Raw genomic sequence first — 21,018 nt, 5'->3', positions numbered from 1 at the left:
AGGGGACATACGATACTAAGCGATAACATACGATACTGGATCATAAATATTGCTACGGCTTAAAAATGTTTAACTCTTGTATTTCGAGCAGGCGCAAAAGCATCACTTTTTCTGTTTACGTGGACTCGCAGTATAATATAACACATAGATAATAGGTATAGGTATAGGTATAACACTCGTATTACGAATATTACGATGGCAAAGTTATATAAATATTGTATAGTTTCAAATCATTAAAAAATACTTTTATTTATATTTTGAAAAATTATTTCTATAAATATTACACGCTTACACACATTATACGTATATAAATTGGTCATTCCTATTTCCCAATATCGTAGGTAATATAATATATAGATACGTCATATATCACGCGATTCAAGTAGACAAATCGCATATTATTATGATGTGCGTACCTGCATTATTATTAGGACAATGATGACGTATATTATTATTATAAACAAACATAGATTTCATTATTATTTTTTATAGTACCTATAATAAAGTATAAGTATATCACAAATGCTGTTTGGTATTTATCATGACTCGCGAGGCGAACGTCCTGTATACACACGCACCGTCGCGTCAAGTCATAATCTTTATGTACATACTACCTATATATACACATATACATAACTATATATATATATAATATGATAGAGTCGTATATATATATATATATATATATATATATAGGGTCGTCAGCGAGGAATGTTAAAGTTGGCCTTGATGAAACGGCCGACGAACCCGAGCTTGAGCAGCAGCGACGGTTTGGTGCTGAGCCTCCGCCGGAGCATCACGTACGACGCCACCTTGAATGCGAGGAACATGCCGCACAGGGCGCTCATTGACCTCCAGTATGTCACCTCGGACATGCCGACCGTCTTGAACAGGGCCGACGGGTCCCGGAGATCGCAGTAGTCCTCGCTCTTGGGGCATTCCAGCCGGCCGCGGCCGTTGCCGTAGACGGCCATGACGAGCGCCTCGACGCCGTGCCGCAGGTAACTGAAGTTCATGCCCAGCCGGATGATGCCGGGGATCTCGTCCTCTTCGTAGCCCAGACCGAACGACGCCAGCAGCATCATTGGGCAAGCCACGCACGGTCCGAAGAACACGCTGTTCTGTAAGCACGGAGGTTAAGTGTACGACATTAATATTATGAGCTCAAATTGGAAAAAATTCAGTAGGTAGAGGATTCTCGGTCCAACGATTGTTTAAAAACTGCGTCCCGAGCACGATTAAAGATATTGTATACCTCAAGCCTTAAGGATTTACCTACGATTGATGTCACCACGTTGGTTTTACCCCATTTATGATTATATAGAAATACCTGCAGATAATTGTCAACTACTAAACTACTTAAATTATTTTTTTGTCGTTATATAAATTGTAATAGGTACGCATTATGACACACGTCTTAAAGTTTTCATATTTATATTATAAAAATTTAAAAACTACTCCGCGGATAAGTGTCCGTAAAAAAAGTGTTCTCGGTCCGCCTGAATTTGTCACCCCTGCCTTAAGGTATATCTTTAATCGTTCCGAGTGCAAAATTATTGAACATAGCCCCACACACCGACGTCACAATTTAAATCAATAATAGTGCTGTCTCCCGCAACTCCTGTAGTGATGTAAAATATTTACTATCATAATAATTAGTAACAAAAGTTATAAATAATGACTAATGAGTGATAGTAATGATGGCGATAATAATGGGCGCGTTCCAACTTGTAAGGCAGTAAATACCTATATTAATATATTAATACAACCAAAAGGAATTAGTTATAATAGTTATAACTAATTACAGAGCCGGATCACAGGTGGCATATAAAAACAGTATTTCATCAGCGGAGAAAATATTTTACTCGGCATGTGCGAATAGGCGAATGCTAGGAGGGGCCCTGTATAATATAATATAGGTAGGTATATGACACCTGAAGTTCTTTAAAACGACGTATTTCACATTCCAGTTGCAAAACCGTCTAGTAGAACGAGATTCACTGTTGTATAATAATAAACTTACAAAGGAATGTTACATATAATTATTATACCTACTAATACATTGTAAGCTACATAATATAATGTGCTGATCGGAGGGGGGGAGAGGGGTACGAACTCCCTTATTTTGTTAAAACGTAGATATTTTATCATATTTACAAGATTGTATCTACAGAGTGATTTTTTGAGCATCCTCACCCATATTTTTCCCTTTAATAGTGCATTAATTGTTCAAATTCTGATTTTGTGAATTATACTTAAATACCATATTTTCAAATTACTGATATTTTCGTTACTGATTAAGGAGTATCCTATGGCAATACAAACTTCAGTTTTTAAAATAAGAGCCCCACTTTTTACTACAAATTATTTAGTGCCTTCGAGTGTATTTAAAAATTCAAAAAATCAGAATTTGAATACTTGCATAATTTAATCATAAACATAGGGCGAGCATGTATCACCTTTAATATGTATGCAAATAGCAAACATCAATAACTACCTATCTATATATATATATATTACAGACACGAATTCAATATTTTATTTTCCAAAATATATAATTTAAACTCTGATTTGATTATAAAACTATTTAGAATATGACGTCTATAACTTGTATTATATTTATCCACAATGCGTTTTAGTTTCCAAAATTTTTTCTACCATAGGTAATTAATTAGATAATATTTTCTGCATTTGCTTCGTATGTCCCCGACAATAGACTTCACCGTTTATCGTTGAAGAATTAATGTGTGTACTGAACTGCGCAAAGTATAAATTATTAAAAATGTTAGTATGTACTAGGTAGTAATGTTATACGTGCTCAATGACATAAGTAGACGCAGTCCGCAGAAATAATTGTTGCACGAAACTTGTTTTTGTTTTTTATTTTTATACATTATCGGCATTCCATTTTGACGGAAATGCGTACTTAACTAAACGGAAAAAATAACGATCGACTTACAATGTATACTTATTGAATATAATGTTAGCTTTTGTTTAAAATATTTTAAAAGACTTTTTAATATTTTATAATATTTGATTTATACTTCATATTTTATGTATTATGTATACAGAACCTTATAACTCATTTTTTCTCATGGCCCATCAGCTATATTATAGTGAATTAGTGCGACGGTAGTTGATAGGTAAACTATATACTTCCGGCCCTGGCGATACCACGCTGTAACTAAACCCAGAAATTGTTCACACGAAGGACGAACGACGTCTTTTTTGTACTTGGAAAATAAATAATGTCTCGTACATATTTTGTTAAACAGGTTACTTTGATGTCGGGTAGTTAAAATAAGAAAATGTTTATTAATATTTTATAAATATGGTTTGTAGCATAGTAAGATAAATGATACCGCAGATCGATTCAGCCAGATTGATGATAGGATATTAATTATTTTAAATAATATTCTCAGTTAAGTTCCTACGTAACATAATAGGTTGGTATTCTATTTTTTTAAGTTCACATCACTATAGGTCCAAATATTCTTTATTCAGTTTAAATATCGATAACTTAAATAAATTAAATATAATATATTTACCGTGGAAATAATATCAGATATATTATACATAATATTTTGATAAATCTCTCATAAGTATAATATGTTGTTTTGGGGGTTCAAACGTAACGTTGCAGTTTTAAAAACTAGTATGTAAGTGTTTTTTTTTTTTTTTTTTGTTTTTTTTTTTTTTTATTGATCTATGGCCATTAGCTGTTAGTAGGGTTTTGAAGTGGTGGGTTTTTACACGTGAGTGTTTGTGTTTGGCAGAATTTTTGATTGGGCACCCGTAAGTATCTGCCATGCTCGGGTGGGGGATGGCGGTACTTGTTCTCCGGACACCGTGACTTGCCCGAAGAAAAACGCCACCCGTGACCAAGGAATCAAACCGGCGCCGGCTGCGTCGCAACCGACGCCTTAGACCGCTCGGACACTCCGTCACGTAAGTGTTTTTTTTATTAATTATAATAATCATTAAATCACGACCAGTCGGAGCAGAAATTTGAGACTTCAATCTTCAACTTTGAGGGTGATTTCTGATAACAAATTTGATCTAATATTTTGGGTATAACCAAAAATTCAACTTCTATTCTCTTAATAACTGTAAAAAACTAACAAAACGGGAATATTTATGCAACTCTAGTTTTTGACAAAACAGATTTTATTATTTTGTTGTAATTCAGGATTAATATTATCATAGAAACTTGAAACTTTACGCTATCGTGTATTTATTCTAATGCAATGTTGACAAAATTAAATGAAAAATAACGATTTTAGTATAATTTTGTTGGTGTTAAAAAAATATTAGTCTTAAGTACTCTATATTTTTCGTTACTACACATATTCTTATGTTCTATACATAATACGATTTTCAAAATATTTGGACTATTTTCATAATACGAACCTACTCATAACCTACTCATAACCTACTCATAACATTCTACGGTTCGTCGGTTATAAGTTATAAACTTTTAACTTATATTCGATGCGTTTTGAAAAAATCAGTTTAATACCTATTGAATTAAAAAAATACTTGTAATAATATCAGTAGCAAGGCGTGAGGTTTTTGGTTGGGGAGACACTGAAAAAAGATGGCACTAATATGCCTAGATTCCCCCCCCCCCCATTTTTATTTTATCTAAGTGGTAAGAAATAAATGTTCAAAAACTAAAAACGAACTGAAATATTATATTAAAAAATTAAAAACGTTACAACTTCTTTAAAATGATAATTTAATATAATAGCAAATCGAAATGTACACATTATTTTTCGTATGAGTAGTTAATAATTCCATCGTTAAAAAATGGCATTAATTACCATATAAAACAATAAATATTAAGAAACATGTACGACGTACCTATCACGATAGCGTGACAATGCGACGGCGACATTGATAATAAATATTGAGGACTGAGGTTATTACGAACGGCGAGACGTGTCTCGTAGCGTACATGGAAAGCCCCACTCACATTAGCATTCCCCTGTACTCGCGCGCCCATATTTTCGAGACGTTGCGTCGCAACGTCTATTAGATTTAGATATAATACCATAATTATTTGGAATGACCCTATCGCCAGCTCGTACGCACGGTTGTATCTATTTTAAGAATTCTATAACTGTACAACACTAGGTAGGTACAACGAAAAACCGATTTTAACAAATACTGAAACATACATCTATATATTATACAAAGTAATTTGTCCTCCCGAGGGATCAACGTAGAGCCCAAACCACAGGGCAGATCTGGTTGAAATTTTCAGGATGGATTGATATTATAATTTCACCGTGCTCTAATTTCTAAGTGGGGAGACGTTGTCTCCTTATCTCCTATGAGTCTATGACGCTTCGCCACTGAATAATATAATAATGTGATACGCATAAACTGTTTTCAGAAATAAATGCTAAACCCTTTCGCCTTATTCCCCTCAGAATCATTTTTCGTTAACATTAATTCATCATTGAATTTAAATTTAACACATCCATTACAGTGACCAGCTAGTAGCTATATGCCTATATAGGTACTAGGTAGGTATTACCAAATGCCGAGGTACACTTGAAAGTTGAAACCTATGGGTACTACCTATATAGTATTTAATAATTATACAGTGTAATGATCTCCCCAGTTATTTCTACTTTATAATTGCTAAGTGATAACCCAACCTACTGTTTTTGACGTCAAATATTTTGTTTAATTTTTTTGCAACCTTCTAACATACTGTAATTTTACGACATTTATGTTATATGTTTTTAAACTAGAATTTGCGATTTTGTTGTAAAGTGGTGATAAAAAATGACCCAGCGTATCGAAATGCACTGTACATCTCGAAGAACTTACCGTAACGTTGAATTGTGAAGAAATCGCGTACGCCAAACTCTCTGATGACAAGGACACCATCAAACACACAACGGAAAATTTAATCCCTCGTTCCCATTCCAACGGTTGGTTTGTCAAGAAGTAAGTTATCGCTATGTAGATTGACGATAGGATTATCTATAAGGTATAATATAACGGGGAAATATATTTTCAAAAATATAATGTTATAAAGTGATATTGCTTAATATGCTTGATATAATTTGTAAGCTATAATCAGTGGCGTGTTTATGGGGAGGGGGGCAACAGGAGCATTTGCCCCTACTCCCCTGAGATGCTTTTTATTATTTTGCTTAATTCATATTTATTTTTGATTATATTATACTTATTTACATTTTAATGGTTTTAAAGTAAAGTATTTAATATTTAACCCCCCCCCCCCCAAAAAAAAAAAAAAAAAATGGTTCACAACCACGCCACTGGCTATAATAGTTAAATGGTTTTTTTTACCTGCATCGGGAGTTGTGAACACGTGAGCGCACAAAAATAAGCGTTCAGTCCGTACCATCGGTTGAAGTATTCCCGTTTCAATAGCTGAACTTCTGTAGGAACTGAAATCATATAATATGTTCTTATTGTAAATCAAACGTCTCGTGTTGTAAATAGTAAAGCTCGACAAGACTCACATTTTAACAATACTGGCATAAGTGGTGTGTACATAAAAACGATTATGGTAATAAATATGAACCCATAGTTGAAAATAGTCATAGAAGCGTCATTTCCGAATTGAAAAAACATGCCGCCGACTACTAGGCCGATAAACGTGTACATGAACAGTTTGAACAATAAATACGTCTAAAATTAAATCATACAAAAATGTTAACCGTTTTCCAAGAGCGTGTTGAGGGTTTCTTTTATTATTATTATTATTATTTTTTAAGTTTCTTACGTAATCTCTTTTGTGTTGTATCATCATTCGCCTGAGGAGCACGTTAAACTGAGACCATCCCGTACTAGAAAAATCGTACAGATGATTGGAGACCGTGTCGTATTGTGACGCTCGACGTACGATTGGCTTCCTTGTTTCAGCATTATCTTTGAACCACCTCAAACATTTACCGTTGTCCACGGCCGTTGACATTTTTTCCGAATAATCGCCATACTCCCTGCTGCAAACTTCTATCACTGGAGGAAACACAACAGGGCAAACAATTTTTTGATTTTAATACCAATTTATCGATCGTAGAGCACTTCAGTTATTTGTAATATCATTCTCGTCAATGCTTACTGAAGTCCGCTGGGTTGTAGTGCTTAGGGCAATTGAGTCCTACGGTAGACAGGTACGGAACCATATCCTGGCCAACTCCTGCAAACATACACTGTCCTTCGGCTACTATATATATGTGATCAAACATCGCAAATAATTTTGCGCTGGGTGTGTGTATAGAACATATGATTGTTCTACCGCCATAGGCAAGATCCTTAAGTAATGACACGCATTGCGAACTGGATAAGTCGTCTAAACCACTATGAAAAATAATAATAACAATATACATTCAAGAGAACACACGTAATTCAGTAAAAACCGTTTGGCGCCGGATCACTTTTCTCGCACACATATATAATAAAATAATCAAAATTGTACACATGGTAAAGAAGAACTTTATACTTATGACGAAGCGTTTTTGTTATTTCGATACCATGAATACAATTAAAGTTATCGGTTTCAGAACATTATTTATTTTTTTGTTTTTTTCATTTAATTATTACAAAATATTGGGTAGTGCTATAAAAAAAATCAAAACTCTACTACACAGATAAAGTTCTTCCCAGTTCAAACTACTTTAAAGTTTAAATGGCTTATTACTACTTTAGACATGTTTATTATATTTAGCAACCATTTATCAGCATTTAGGTATCAAATACGTCGATACGTCTATCTTGTGCAGATATTCGAATAGGATGAACAACAATATTACGTTTATTACATTTTATCTATACACTTAACTGTTTTTAAAATATTTGTATATATATTAATTAAAATCTTTATATAAAAATCTTGGAACTACAGCTTTAACACTTTTTTTCGTAGTGAAAAATAATAATAGTTTATTAATTGAATGTATTTGGTACAAGGGAATATCGCTTTAAGTTGCTATACCTATAGGAAATTAATTTTAATGTATTTTAATATTTATGTCAAATGCAAAGATATTTTAATTGATCTTTATAATAGTTTCTATAAAAATAAATAAAAGGCATATTACTTTTTTAAAATGCATATACGAACACAACGAATCCATTTAGGATATTAAATATGAATATTAATAATAATTATATTATATTATTTTATATGAATCCTTGAAATAAAAATGAAAAGTGTTATGTCTTATGGGATTACATAGGTATAATATGTATTATATTGAATTATTATGATGGAGTTATGGCTATGGTTAACCAAGACCTGATAGACTACGATGTTTTAATATAATGATTGATGTAACGCCATAATAGTAATAATAGTTATATAAATAAAGGAATAGAAACACTTACGTGGTAGGTTCATCCAAAAATATTACAGGGGGATTGTTAACAAGCTCCAAAGCGATAGACAATCGTTTTCTTTCTCCGCCAGATAAATTCTCCATGAGTGTGTGTTTCGCTTTAGTAAGCCGAAGCATTTGTAGGATATCTTCGATCTAAAAAAAAAAAATATCATTGTAAAAATGTTGTTGTTGGGTCATTCATAATCGCGTTATTTTTACTGATTCAAGTTTGTTTTCTTTGGAAATCGTATAACCAAGCTTTAAATCTGAAGCTATTTCCATGGACTCTAATACTGTAAGTGCCGGTTGCAAGAGGTCTTCTTGCATTATGTAACGACACATTTTTCGAAATGATTTCATTTCTCTTGGTCGGCTATTTACCATGATGGAACCTCGGGCATCACCACATCTAACAAATCCGAAGTATAGTGTTGAAAACGGTTATAATTGTGAAATAATAAATATTATGTTTACGGAAAAAATAATACCTATAACCAGCTAATACATTGATCAATGTACTTTTCCCCGCGCCGGACGGTCCGAGTATCGCTGTCAGTTCACCGGATCTGAACAAACCACTTACACTCCGAAGAATAATTTTTGATCCTGTTAGAGAAAAAAAAAACATAATATGATATTCAGGTATTTAAATTATATATTTTACATTTTTACAATATATATATATTATTTTAGTAGTTGATATTATTTTAAAGTGACTTGTGTAACCATCATAATATAATTTCTTCAAATTTTTTAGCATTAATCCATAAAATAACTACGTTTTTTTTATTATATTTAAAAATTATAGTTTTATGAATATAGGTAATACATGCATGAATTAATACCAATTTAATATTTAAACATGAATAAGTCGATCTTAACTATTACTGTAAATGTTTAATTAGTTTTATTATTACTTTAAAGGAATACGGGTCGGTATTATATTACCAGTTTAAATGTAATTCCAAAAAATAAATTTAAAAATATATAATTAAATAAATATTCAGTCAGTCAGTTTTACATGAATCAAAGCCCGATTTTCAAAGTTATAAATTTAGAAACTTATAATTATAGAAGCTAAAATATGCATTTGAATAATGTATAATATTTGTTATTTTTCAAACGTATTTTTCTAGCCCTATTTAAAAATCTATTTAAAGAAAAATGAAAATTCGGACTTTGATCCGATCTGACAAAAGTTCCTATATTTCAGATAAAAAAAATTATCAGAATTCGAAATATCAATGAGGCGTGTGTGATTTTCCTGTGAAGTAATTTTCATTGATATAATAACCGTTTAAACACCCCCTCCCCCCTAAATAGGTATTGGGCGTAAATAAGTGGAAAAGTATTATAATTAAGGGAGCAACTAAAATATAAAATAAATATAATTCCCATATTGTGTAGAGTTGTGGAAAATTGGAAAAACCGGTACCGACAACATCAATAATATTTTTTTAATGTTGTTTATACTAGAAACCATGTAAAGATTTTTTTTTTCAAAAACATATTTTATACTTTTTGAAATAATAAAACATTACGTGTTCAATGATAAAATAATCAATTGGTACTTAGGTATAGTTGTATATATTATATAGAATTATTATAAAACTACTATGCAACAAATCGATCTGCACTATATCACTTATTAAACACTATTACATTTTTAAACTTTTTTCTGTGGCTTGGCGTGGCGCGTTGGCTGCTACCAGTCGCGGAATGTGAGTAAGTAACGGCCATAGCTACTAGCTCCCGGATGGGTGACCACCCGGGTTCATAGTAGTTAAAAACCTTGCCACACATACACGTGTTTGCTACCTACCGTAACAACCGTTAAAAAACAATCGTAAAACCAACCTACCGTACCAACCTTACCCCTACCACAGTTCATAATCCCTACAACACCTAATGGCAATAGTCGCCGGGCTCAAGTTCAATAAAAAAAAAAAAACTTTTTTCTATATAACTTCTAGTTTACAATTGTACGTATTTCTTAGATTATAATATTACATACTGAATTTGGAAATTGGAGATAATTTTTGAATGTTTTATTTACTATTTATATTCAAACACGTAAAAAATCTCGCGTCATGCAGTGTAAATCGGAATAATGTAATAAGTACTTTTTGATTTATAATATTTGATAATTTTTTTAAAAAATAACATAATTTGCCATTTATTTTAAATCTTAAACTGTCACAAATATTAAAATATGTATATACGTAGGTATATAATAATTAATAATACATTTAAATCTGTAATTATATTAATTAAACTCATTAAATTTAAATTAAACAAAATATAATTTTTTAAATTAACGTTGCAGTTTTTTATAAATCATATTATATTTTTTGAAGTATTTTTATTCTAAGTTTCTATTTAAAAAAAAATTAACTAAACATTAAACAGCACAAATACGAAGGTAGATGATAAAAAACAGTATAATTAATTCATTCAAATTGGCTGGATTTGACCTTTGTATCCGGTATATCACCTATGCAATGACCAAAAAAAAAAAATTATCAAAGAATAATTAAATTTGAAGTGTAAACAATAAACATTATATACGTATATTTTTTTATTGATCTAATATAACTTCGACTGATAATCATCAGTTAAGGTTATGTTACAAAATTGAATAGGTACCTGTACAATATAAATGGTTACAAGAATTAAGTTATGCATATTATATATATGTTAATAGATTTTAGAAAAACAAATTTATTTTAAAATAGGTACATACAAAAAGCTATAACTTTAAGTCATTACATTTTAACAATCGATTTCTAAATTATAATAAGTATGTTTAAGTATAAGTATTAATTACATTGACTTATGCCCATTAAAATATAATACTAATGTACTAATAGCAATATAGTTTAGACTTTAGTTGAATATACCTACTATAGTTCTATAGTACAATGCGATTCACCTCAAGAGGTAGTCAAATAATTATTTAGAGTCGATAACTTGGTATGGTATATCCTATGTGCATATTATGAACATAGTAGGTATTTGCGAAAAATATAACAATATTTTCCTTATATAAGTGTCATGAAAAATACAATATTTTAACGTCAGAAATTAACTCAATAACACAAATATAACTAATTTGAAAACACAGTCACACTTTAAAATAATAATAATTAAGGTTCATAATATTTTGAGACATCGTATTATACCTATTTAGAATAATATTCGTAAATAATTAATTTCATATATAATTTACAAGTCATATATTCATCACGATAATACCATTATGGTTTAATGACTTTTACATATTTAAAAAACTAAATAAGCCATAGGTGTACGTTTATAACCGAGGAATAGGTTAATGTTGTTCACCCTGTATATAAGATTTAGCAACGAATAACTAGTTTCGTTAAAGAGGTCACTGTCCTTTAATACTAAAAACTTATATCAGCTGCGTTCGCAATTTGTAGAGCCTCAGGAATCTGCAGAGCAAGTTACATTTACTTAAAACTGTTTATCAGCAACCGTCATTATTTTTAATCATCTACGCCCATTTTATAAGATAATATTATATACAGTTTTACTAGAAAACAGAAGTGAAAAAAAAACTAACAGGTTTCGTTAGTCTTGAGATGAAGTAATATTATAATATGATAATACTTTATACTAGAATTTTATCTAGCATCTACTTACGAACGAATTAAACGAAGAAAGTGTGTGAATATAAAGTATATAGATAAATAGGTACCCATTAAGCCATTAAGGTAATTCAATTAAAACCCCAGTAAATCGTATCTCAAATGTATTTCTTTAAATATAGGAATATTTGATTGATTGAGCTTTGTAATATTATCATAATTAATATAATATAATAAATATAAAATTAAAATCCCATAATAAATCGTATCTCAAATGTATAGGTATTTTCTTTAAATAGGAATTTGATGGTTGAACATTGTAATATCATCAGACATCAATCATAAATATTAATTTACGTGAACTACTGAATTATTATTATTCGGTAGGTATATAATCAATATATGTGAAAATAATGTACCTATATAATGATTTATAGCTTAAAAATAACAAGTATATAGGTTAAAAACAGAAAGATTACATTTTTGAATTATTATTATTATATTTGTTTCAAGACTACATACGGACTTTTTCTTTGTAATTTGTAAAAGTATTGGTAAATTAATAGTGTTCAATTTATAACGTAGGTACCTATAATATAATATTATATATTTAATTTGATTGTTTAAGAGGACGACAAGTGTTGTCTTTGTCTTACAAGAGAACAACATAGCGAATTTGCGTTCAACAGAACCAATCTCCTGTTGTTAGTTATAGACATTAGATTGAATTGCCGCATTATAAGAACAATCTGTATTTATAATTCGGGTTTTTATGACATTTACCAAATTACAATATTGTACATATGCACATATAGACACTCATAAGTCATAACTTGACTTGAAAATTGAAACATCGTAAAAAACTGACGTACAAACATGGTTTTAACCTTAAGTCCAATAGGTCAATTAACTCTGATATAAGCCACCAAACAACACAAAATCGGTTCTATTAAATGCAAATTTGCATTTTCTAAGACGTTTTATTATTTACCGTATTATAGTTTATAGATGTATAAATACGTTGTTTTTCGACTTAACCGTTAATAGAAGATTTCTGGTGTAAAAAGTCGCAGTACCTATAAACTTTGTGAATATTTTCAAGTTTTAAGTGTCCAAAAAATCATCGTCGACAGAAAAAAAATGATAGTAAATTGTCCAACACTCGGAATCAACTGTGAAAAATTTCGAGTTTTCGAACGGTATTGTTTACTAATGCTTTTAAATGTACAATAAATAATACGACAATATACTATTATCTTGCGGTGCAGAGGTGAGTAAACATTATAGAAGAGTGCTCAAAAACACGTCCACCATATTGAATAATAATTAATTCATTAAATAAAAAACTATTCTCAAATGTCATCGTAGGTATAGGTTACCAACAATAATTTATTATTGTGAATTCACGATATCGTTTCATCGACAATATTAATATTTATCGGAGAGGACGGAGTGGCCGAGTGAACTAAGGCGTCGGTTGCGACGCTCGCCGACGCCAGTTAAAAACCTCGGCCGTGGGTGGCATTTTTCTTCGGGTAAGTCACGGTGTCCAGAGAACAAGTGTCACCATCCCCCACCCGGGCATGGCAGATACCTACGGGTGCCCACTAAAAAATCTGCCAAAATATAAAACACACTTGTTTAACCTACAGTACCCTCCCCCACAGTTAAAAACCCACCCAATTGCCAAGTTGCCGCTGGTTAATTAATAAAAAAAAATATATATATTTATCTGACAAGTTAGGACGTACCTATAAATTAAATTAAATTTGTTACTATTCTTTTGAAATAATAATAAACTACTACTACTACGTACCTAATCAATAATTGCGCGTATATTAAAATTATTATTATTAATGATCAACGCCGTCTATACATTTATTATTTGTGTAGGTTATATATTTTTATCGAAATAGTAATGATATAAATATTAACGTATATTAATCGTTAAATTACATTTCCGTAAATTCACCGATACCTACAAGGACTGCGATGCAAAATAAAAGAATGACAACAATTTAGTGTCAATTTAAAATATTTTTATCATCATGTATAATATATCATATTATATTATAGGTACATATATACAATATTATGTACATATAAAATTATATGTTTAATGTTTGATTAATTATCTCACTCTATAATCGTCTCAAGTAGGTATTTAATAAATTGTTATTCATCAAACACAATACTATTGATAAGGTCATAATATTTTGAAAAAAAAAATAATTACCGTAAAAAGGTCAATAATATATATATTTTTTAATTTCTCACCATTTCGTCCTTGTGGTACACTGTAAGTCAAGTCTGAAAATTCGATATCGACAGGTGGTCTTTTAAGCAGGTGATGATGGGGTTCACAATTTTCAACATCGTCCAATGGATCCATTTTTAAAAATAAATCTGAAAAATAGAATTGCGTTATTGTAGTTTAAAATAATATAGTATAATCATGAAATAAGTACCTATAAAAATATTATCTTTAAGCATTGGGCATAACGTATTTATATTTTATTACACATTTCTTATTAATAACTATTAATTATTTTAATTGTATGTCATTGTTGTGAATACAATATCTTAGTAGTTCAATTTAAAATAAATAACTAAAAAAAAAAAACAATAGAATTTCAAACTTTAAAAATTATTCATTTTAATAAGCATTAAAATTTCGGATATTAGGTATAGATATATATACCTATATCAATTTAGTTTTTCATTAATCGACAAAATTTTTTAAAACGCAATTTAAAAAAAATACTTATATTTTTAAGTACCGACCATAAATAATATATTATTATATGTATATATTATCACGATGACACTATAGAATGTTATTATGTTAATATTATTAATGATAATTGAAAATGACGTCCTTGTCATAACAAAAAAAATGTGGATTCGTTGTACATTTATTTATTTTAATATACTTATAGTTGTATAATATTAACAAAATATAAGCACAAACGATGACAAATAATTGTAGTATAGAAATATATATTTATGTATAGAAGATAATGCAATTAATAGAAAAATACACAACTGATGAATAACAATGTTTAAGAACATTTTGTTTTCAATATAAACCAAGAAATTATTTTTATTGTAGGTTACCTATAGGTACTGTTTTATTTTCTCAGGTTAAATTAGTAAAATCGAACTATTAATAGTTTACTTATAATTTTAATCTAACCCCTCTGTTTGAAATTTAAATAGATATGCGTCGTATTGATTTTAATTAATATTAATAGTTCCGTTTACACATTTTACATTGATTGTAATCAATTGGTGACTGTAAATAGTTGTAAGCGTATTTAGTTTTTACTATTTTTTAGTTCTCACAATTATTATACATTTAAAACTACACTCAACATAAAAAGTAATGACTTACAAGTTATAACTAATATGTTTGATGTGTCTATAGTCTATATTCTCGAAAGTCATGATTTATTTATTTGTGCTTTGACAGTTTGACTTTAATAATATAATATATATATAAATATATTATATAAGTAATATACTCATTACCCGGCTTACAGCGCTACAACAGTACAGATATGACAAATTAAACTGTATTATGTTCATAAATTACTGTTTGGTTACTGGTTAGTTATGAACTTACTATAATACCTATACGTATTTACATTAATTTAATTAGAGAAACTAATATTTAGGGCTTTATTCTTTGTGGAGTACCTACCTCCCTTCGCATAAATCATAAAATAAACAAAGTTTGATTTTTGAATATGAATAATAATATTAGGTAAGTATTCCTATTATAAATTATGAATAATTAAAATATTAGATAAAACAATACAAAATTATTATTTACTATTAATTAATGATAGATATTAATCTAGTTTGTAATTATAATAATTATTGATAATATTTAAATTACAAATGTAAATAAAATTGCTTTCAAATTTATAATCTTTGCTGCTATCATTCTTTTCTTTTCGATATTGGTGAAATTAAAACTTTTCCTTCATATACCTATTAATTTATATATATTTTTGTAAATGTATTAGTTATTACATTAAAAACACTAAAAAAGTAAAAATTACGAAAAAACAGGAAATGTACCTATTTAATATATTATACGTAATACCAGTTTTTGTCAAAATGGATTCTTTTGTCGAATTAAAAATATATGAATAGATAACCGTAGATACTTATGTTCACCATTTAACCATATTATTAGAATTTTCTATAGACATTATATAATTTTCAAAATATTTTAGCTCTTTTAGGGATATTTATGGACGTATAAAATGTTTGATTTTTTTTGATCTATGTCAATAAAATGTATGTTTCTAAATCAAAAAGTCAGAAAAGTTATACAAGGTTCATCGTAAGTTGTTTTTGCATAAATTAAAAGATGTTGAAATTACATAGTTACACTTCTTTTTATAAGTATTTGAAGTTCACATTTTTTTTAAATACCCAACATTTTTAATTTTAATGCTTAAAAATTTGAAACAAGATTCCTTATAAGTTGTTCTTGCTGAAATTAAAATAAAGGTTAACGTAAATCCACTTAATTCAATTTTTTAGGCGTTTCAAACAATGTTGTCGAAATTAGATTTTCTAACATAAAATAACTCTCCTCAAGCGATTTTTGTATTCTGTTAAAATTCAAAATATATTAAACGTAGGGATACTTGGTACTATTCACCATAACGTAGGTTGTAGGTATATTATTATTTTACAAAATTAAATTTTTGAAATATTTAAACTTATCCAGATAGGTAGCTATTTATAGATCTAAATAGCTATTTATAACCTTTTACACACCGTTATGTGGTATTGAATTATGGGTAAATAATATGAAATAAATATATTATATAATAATAATTTTACAAAATATATGGCATGATTTTGGCAAAAATTAGTTAAGCCTACCGTATTACTTTATTTACTAATAACAAAATACACAAATAATATAAACAATTTAAAATATCCTTTTTGGTAATTGTCTTCATTTTGTCCGAGCGCAGTATCTAAAGAGTTGGGTATCTTATATTATATTATGTTGAGGTCATCTTTATATTGTCGGAAATCTGTCTGTGTGGTCTCTACCTGCCTCTACTGTCTCTACCTTTATGGCTAAATATTAAATGTTTAACCATTAATCTACAGGTTCCACATATTGGTGGATCTTTTTAGCTATTATAAATAACCATATCCTTGTGTCACCCTGGTGTGTCTGGTTCTTAGTATATTTATTTTATTTTAGTACACTGTACACGTAATTTTGGTCACCCTCAGTTTAGATTTATTTTTTTACCAATGTGTTTTAATTATGTCTTGAACTTGATTTTTATACGTCTGCAGCATAAGATCACAGACTTAAGTACTTAACCATATTATATGTTATTTTATTTTGAATACAATTTCTAAAATTATATAATTTAACCCAATATAGGTACGATGTACCTATTAGCAGCATAACATGACATATACACATACTACATATTATTATTATTATATAACTAATAATTATACATGTAATACCTAATTTTTATAATTTAAGACAATATATTTTTTTAATTTTCCCCTCTTGTTTTTACTACCCGTAACTGCTTCTCGTATTTCTAGTTGAAATTTAAATTGAAGGTAAACAAGAGGCGTGCAACAATAAGGTTAACAAATAAAATATAATACTATACTCTGTACGACTGTACGTCTTACTTTCAGATTCAGGAAACATGAAAAATCTAAATCAAGACCTTGTATACACTTCTTCAGTGATGCCGAATAAATCGATATTAATTCTCGTTATAACTACTGCAAAATACATATTATTAAATAAACAAGTATCTTAAAAATGCTAGGTTTGTTGGATATTGTTTAACATTTTTAATATGGTCTGTTGATCCTATAGTAATATTACAATAACTCAGTTAAGTTATAGATATACCCATGCACTTATAAAAAAAATCAAATAAGATTTTTTAATTCACTGGGAATAAAATTTTGATGGTATTGTCATAAATATAATAAGCAGATATTATATTATAAATGCATATAATAGGTAAATATAGACGCATACAGTTATTTCAAATACAATTCCAAAAACCGCAAATTCTATTAATCTAAATTGAAAAATATGTTTCTCAGTTGATCCAGAACTGTAATTAGATATTATATAGATACCGTATCGAGAATTGGATGTCAATTCGTATGATGATATTATGAAAAATAATTATTGTAGTTTTCAAAAATTGTGACCAAGTATAATAATATGAAAACAAAGACGTACAGTTTGTCGATAATTTTACCAGATTTTAATTTCTGTGGATTCATAGAACTTTGTTTACTACTTTACTGATATACAAACTATATAGTTAATGGGCTTAGTATTTATTTATTTCACTTTGGTGCCTAATAATAAATTCCGCTATTTAAGAGTTTTTCTTCCATGCTCTAATATGCTTCAGAAGAAAAGTTTTAGTTACGAGAAAAACATCGACACATCGTAATTTTCCAATAAAATCAATAACAATCAATATCCCGGCCTCAGTCATAACTTTTTGAGTATTTTAGACATATTTTATTAACAAACAATAGTACAATGGGTACTTTTAAATATTCCAAATAGTGTAAACATTTACATTTTATACATTCGTTACTTTCTTTGATACCTATGTTATTTAAAATGTCATAACTAACAGGTTTTTATCTTATGCTAAATACCCGTATCTGCCCGAAGATAGATTTTGTATTGTTATGGTATAGGTAAATCGTAAAACCCGTTTTTGATAAAAAAAAAAAAAAAAAAAATAAATAAGAACTGGTATATCATCATACATTTTTTAGTTTTTATTTATGTCTCAAGCTCGTAATTTAAGTGTTTACACTGTTCACAAAGCGTATATGACGAGAGCTCCGCAGACATGATATTTTTTTAATGCATAGTGTTTAATTTAAAAACGAACTGTCAACTTTTCAATATAACATTATGTATTTAAAATTAAGATATTCTAAAAATAACGTATTCGACAAAAAATATTTCAAATTATACGAAATTGTTGCGTCGTACATGAAATTATACTTTACGAAATAATAATTACGCGGGCTTTTATAATTTTCTGTAGGTAATAATGTATACCTATTAATTATTTCTAAATACTACAAAATGTTTTAAGACGCAATAACCAACCATCATAGGTTTTTCAATAATTATAATACTAGTAGGTACCTATGTATATATTTATTTACTAGATTAGGGCTCTATATGCGATGTTCATTAGCATACCGGGTATGTATAAATTGATCGTATTATATTTTTGTAATTTTTACCATTTAGGTACAGATTGAAAAATAATATTATGTGTGCCATTTGTGCCTACCTGTTTGTGCCTACGGAATGGACGATGGTATGATACAGTGAAACTTCCACGATGTAACGAACTTACTATTTAACTAAATTTTCAGTTTAATGATATATTTTCGAGAATCAAATTTATTCAATTCTATTTAACGAAATTCTCTATTATACAAGTTTTTTTTATGCCCCATGAGACATCGTAATATGGATATTCACTAATCACTGTGTATGACTTAAGCAAGGTTCACACTACACCGTGTCTTGTCATGATCGTGTGCTTTTGTGTCGTGCAGTTTGTCAGGTTTATACCACCGAAGATTATAATCTACCTTGGTTTATACCAAAATGGTAATATCAATGATATGAATATTATACGGGATGATAACATTTTATAATTTTTTTTTTAGTTATCACTTTTCTGCACATACATTTAACCACACGGTCAAAGGTTGAATATAATATAATATTCAACTATGCGGTATTGTTTGGTTACTGTGGTATCGTGTGATAAAATAACGATATGCCATAATATAGTGGCATACCTTAATGATACTACCGGGTTCAGCCAATCGGAGAAAATTATTCTAAATGACACGACACGATGTAGTGTGAACCCGGCTTTATGGTAGATGCGTTTTTTTATCTAGTCAGACGAGACTACGAGAGCCAAATAAATGGCCAGCAATATTATAATTATATTATAACAGCGTAACCTACAGAAACACGTGCGTATCGTTTCGATTTTTATACTCTACCGCGGAGAATCTTGTCAATGCACATTGTACGTAGGTACATAAAGGTTTATTATATTATGGTCTTGACTAACCACGGGGTGAACGTGACGACTGCCGAAGTGGTATAGTTTTGGCGAATATGGAGTTTGAACTTTTCGACTTTTGACATATCGGAGGAAATCGGGTACGATTGTTGATGGGGCACGAATTAGCACAAATTTTTTTTTTTTTTTTTGGGGGGGGGGTACATGCTATTTCGCGAGAGGCTGATATAAAATAGGCACGTACGGAAAAAAACGAAAAAATCGTTCTCGCTTCTCTCAGCACGTCCCCCGTCGTATCGCGGCGACCAACGGTGGTTTTTTATTTTTTAATGATATCATGTCTTAAAATATTATAATCTAATCCCCCTCCTCCAAACCTTCCGATATTTCGACCAACGACTGTATATTATTTTATAGAAGCGGCTTAACAAATAATAAGACGCGTATAAAATATTATAGGCCTGATAGGTACCCACATAATATCATTATTATCATTGGGTATATTATGCGTATGGTAGAAGAAAAATAAAACGTAATAATAATATTATATTATTACTATTATTATTATCGTTGGAGGAGATGCCACTACTGCATCGCGTATTATGTATTATACGATCACATGGCGATGGCGGTCGCCGGCACTTTCACTATCACTTGGCCGCATTTATTCCGCGCTACGACCGCGTGTAATATCGTCCGCGTTGCCCAACACCCGATGGCGTTTAGGTACGTTTTTCTAGCATAATATAATATTTATATATATATATATACACTGCCTATACTCTCTTCCCGATTTGTGTGTGTGTGTGTGTGTGTGTGTGTGTGTGTGTGTGTGTGTGTGTGTGTGTGTGTGTGTGTGTGTGTGTGTGTGCGTAAACAGATGTACAGAATATTATGTCATTCTCGTTATCTATATAATACTCGCGCTGCAGT

The 21,018-nt window shown here is 29.7% G+C and overlaps 1 protein-coding gene across 1 annotated transcript in view; it reads right to left on the bottom strand.

The window, feature by feature from the left end:
- Nucleotides 1–230: 230 nt before the first annotated feature.
- The window catches only part of LOC132938665 (ATP-binding cassette subfamily G member 4-like), a 36,714-nt gene continuing 15,926 nt past the window's right edge, over nt 231–21,018 (bottom strand). Inside the window, exons 2-11 of the mRNA XM_061005636.1 lie at nt 14,252–14,380; nt 8,852–8,969; nt 8,583–8,772; nt 8,371–8,516; nt 7,106–7,344; nt 6,767–7,002; nt 6,504–6,672; nt 6,328–6,428; nt 5,842–5,997; nt 231–1,121 (exon numbers count right to left, since the gene is read on the bottom strand). Coding sequence (XP_060861619.1) covers nt 702–1,121; nt 5,842–5,997; nt 6,328–6,428; nt 6,504–6,672; nt 6,767–7,002; nt 7,106–7,344; nt 8,371–8,516; nt 8,583–8,772; nt 8,852–8,969; nt 14,252–14,366 — 1,890 coding nt within the window. The 5' untranslated portion in view covers nt 14,367–14,380 and the 3' untranslated portion in view covers nt 231–701. The remainder of the gene's footprint in view (nt 1,122–5,841; nt 5,998–6,327; nt 6,429–6,503; nt 6,673–6,766; nt 7,003–7,105; nt 7,345–8,370; nt 8,517–8,582; nt 8,773–8,851; nt 8,970–14,251; nt 14,381–21,018) is intronic.

This window comes from Metopolophium dirhodum, chromosome 2 (assembly GCF_019925205.1).
Source record: "Metopolophium dirhodum isolate CAU chromosome 2, ASM1992520v1, whole genome shotgun sequence".
Classification (NCBI taxonomy): domain Eukaryota; kingdom Metazoa; phylum Arthropoda; class Insecta; order Hemiptera; family Aphididae; genus Metopolophium; species Metopolophium dirhodum.
Note: the sequence above shows the minus strand (reverse complement) of the source record. Positions and strands in the feature narration are given on the sequence as shown.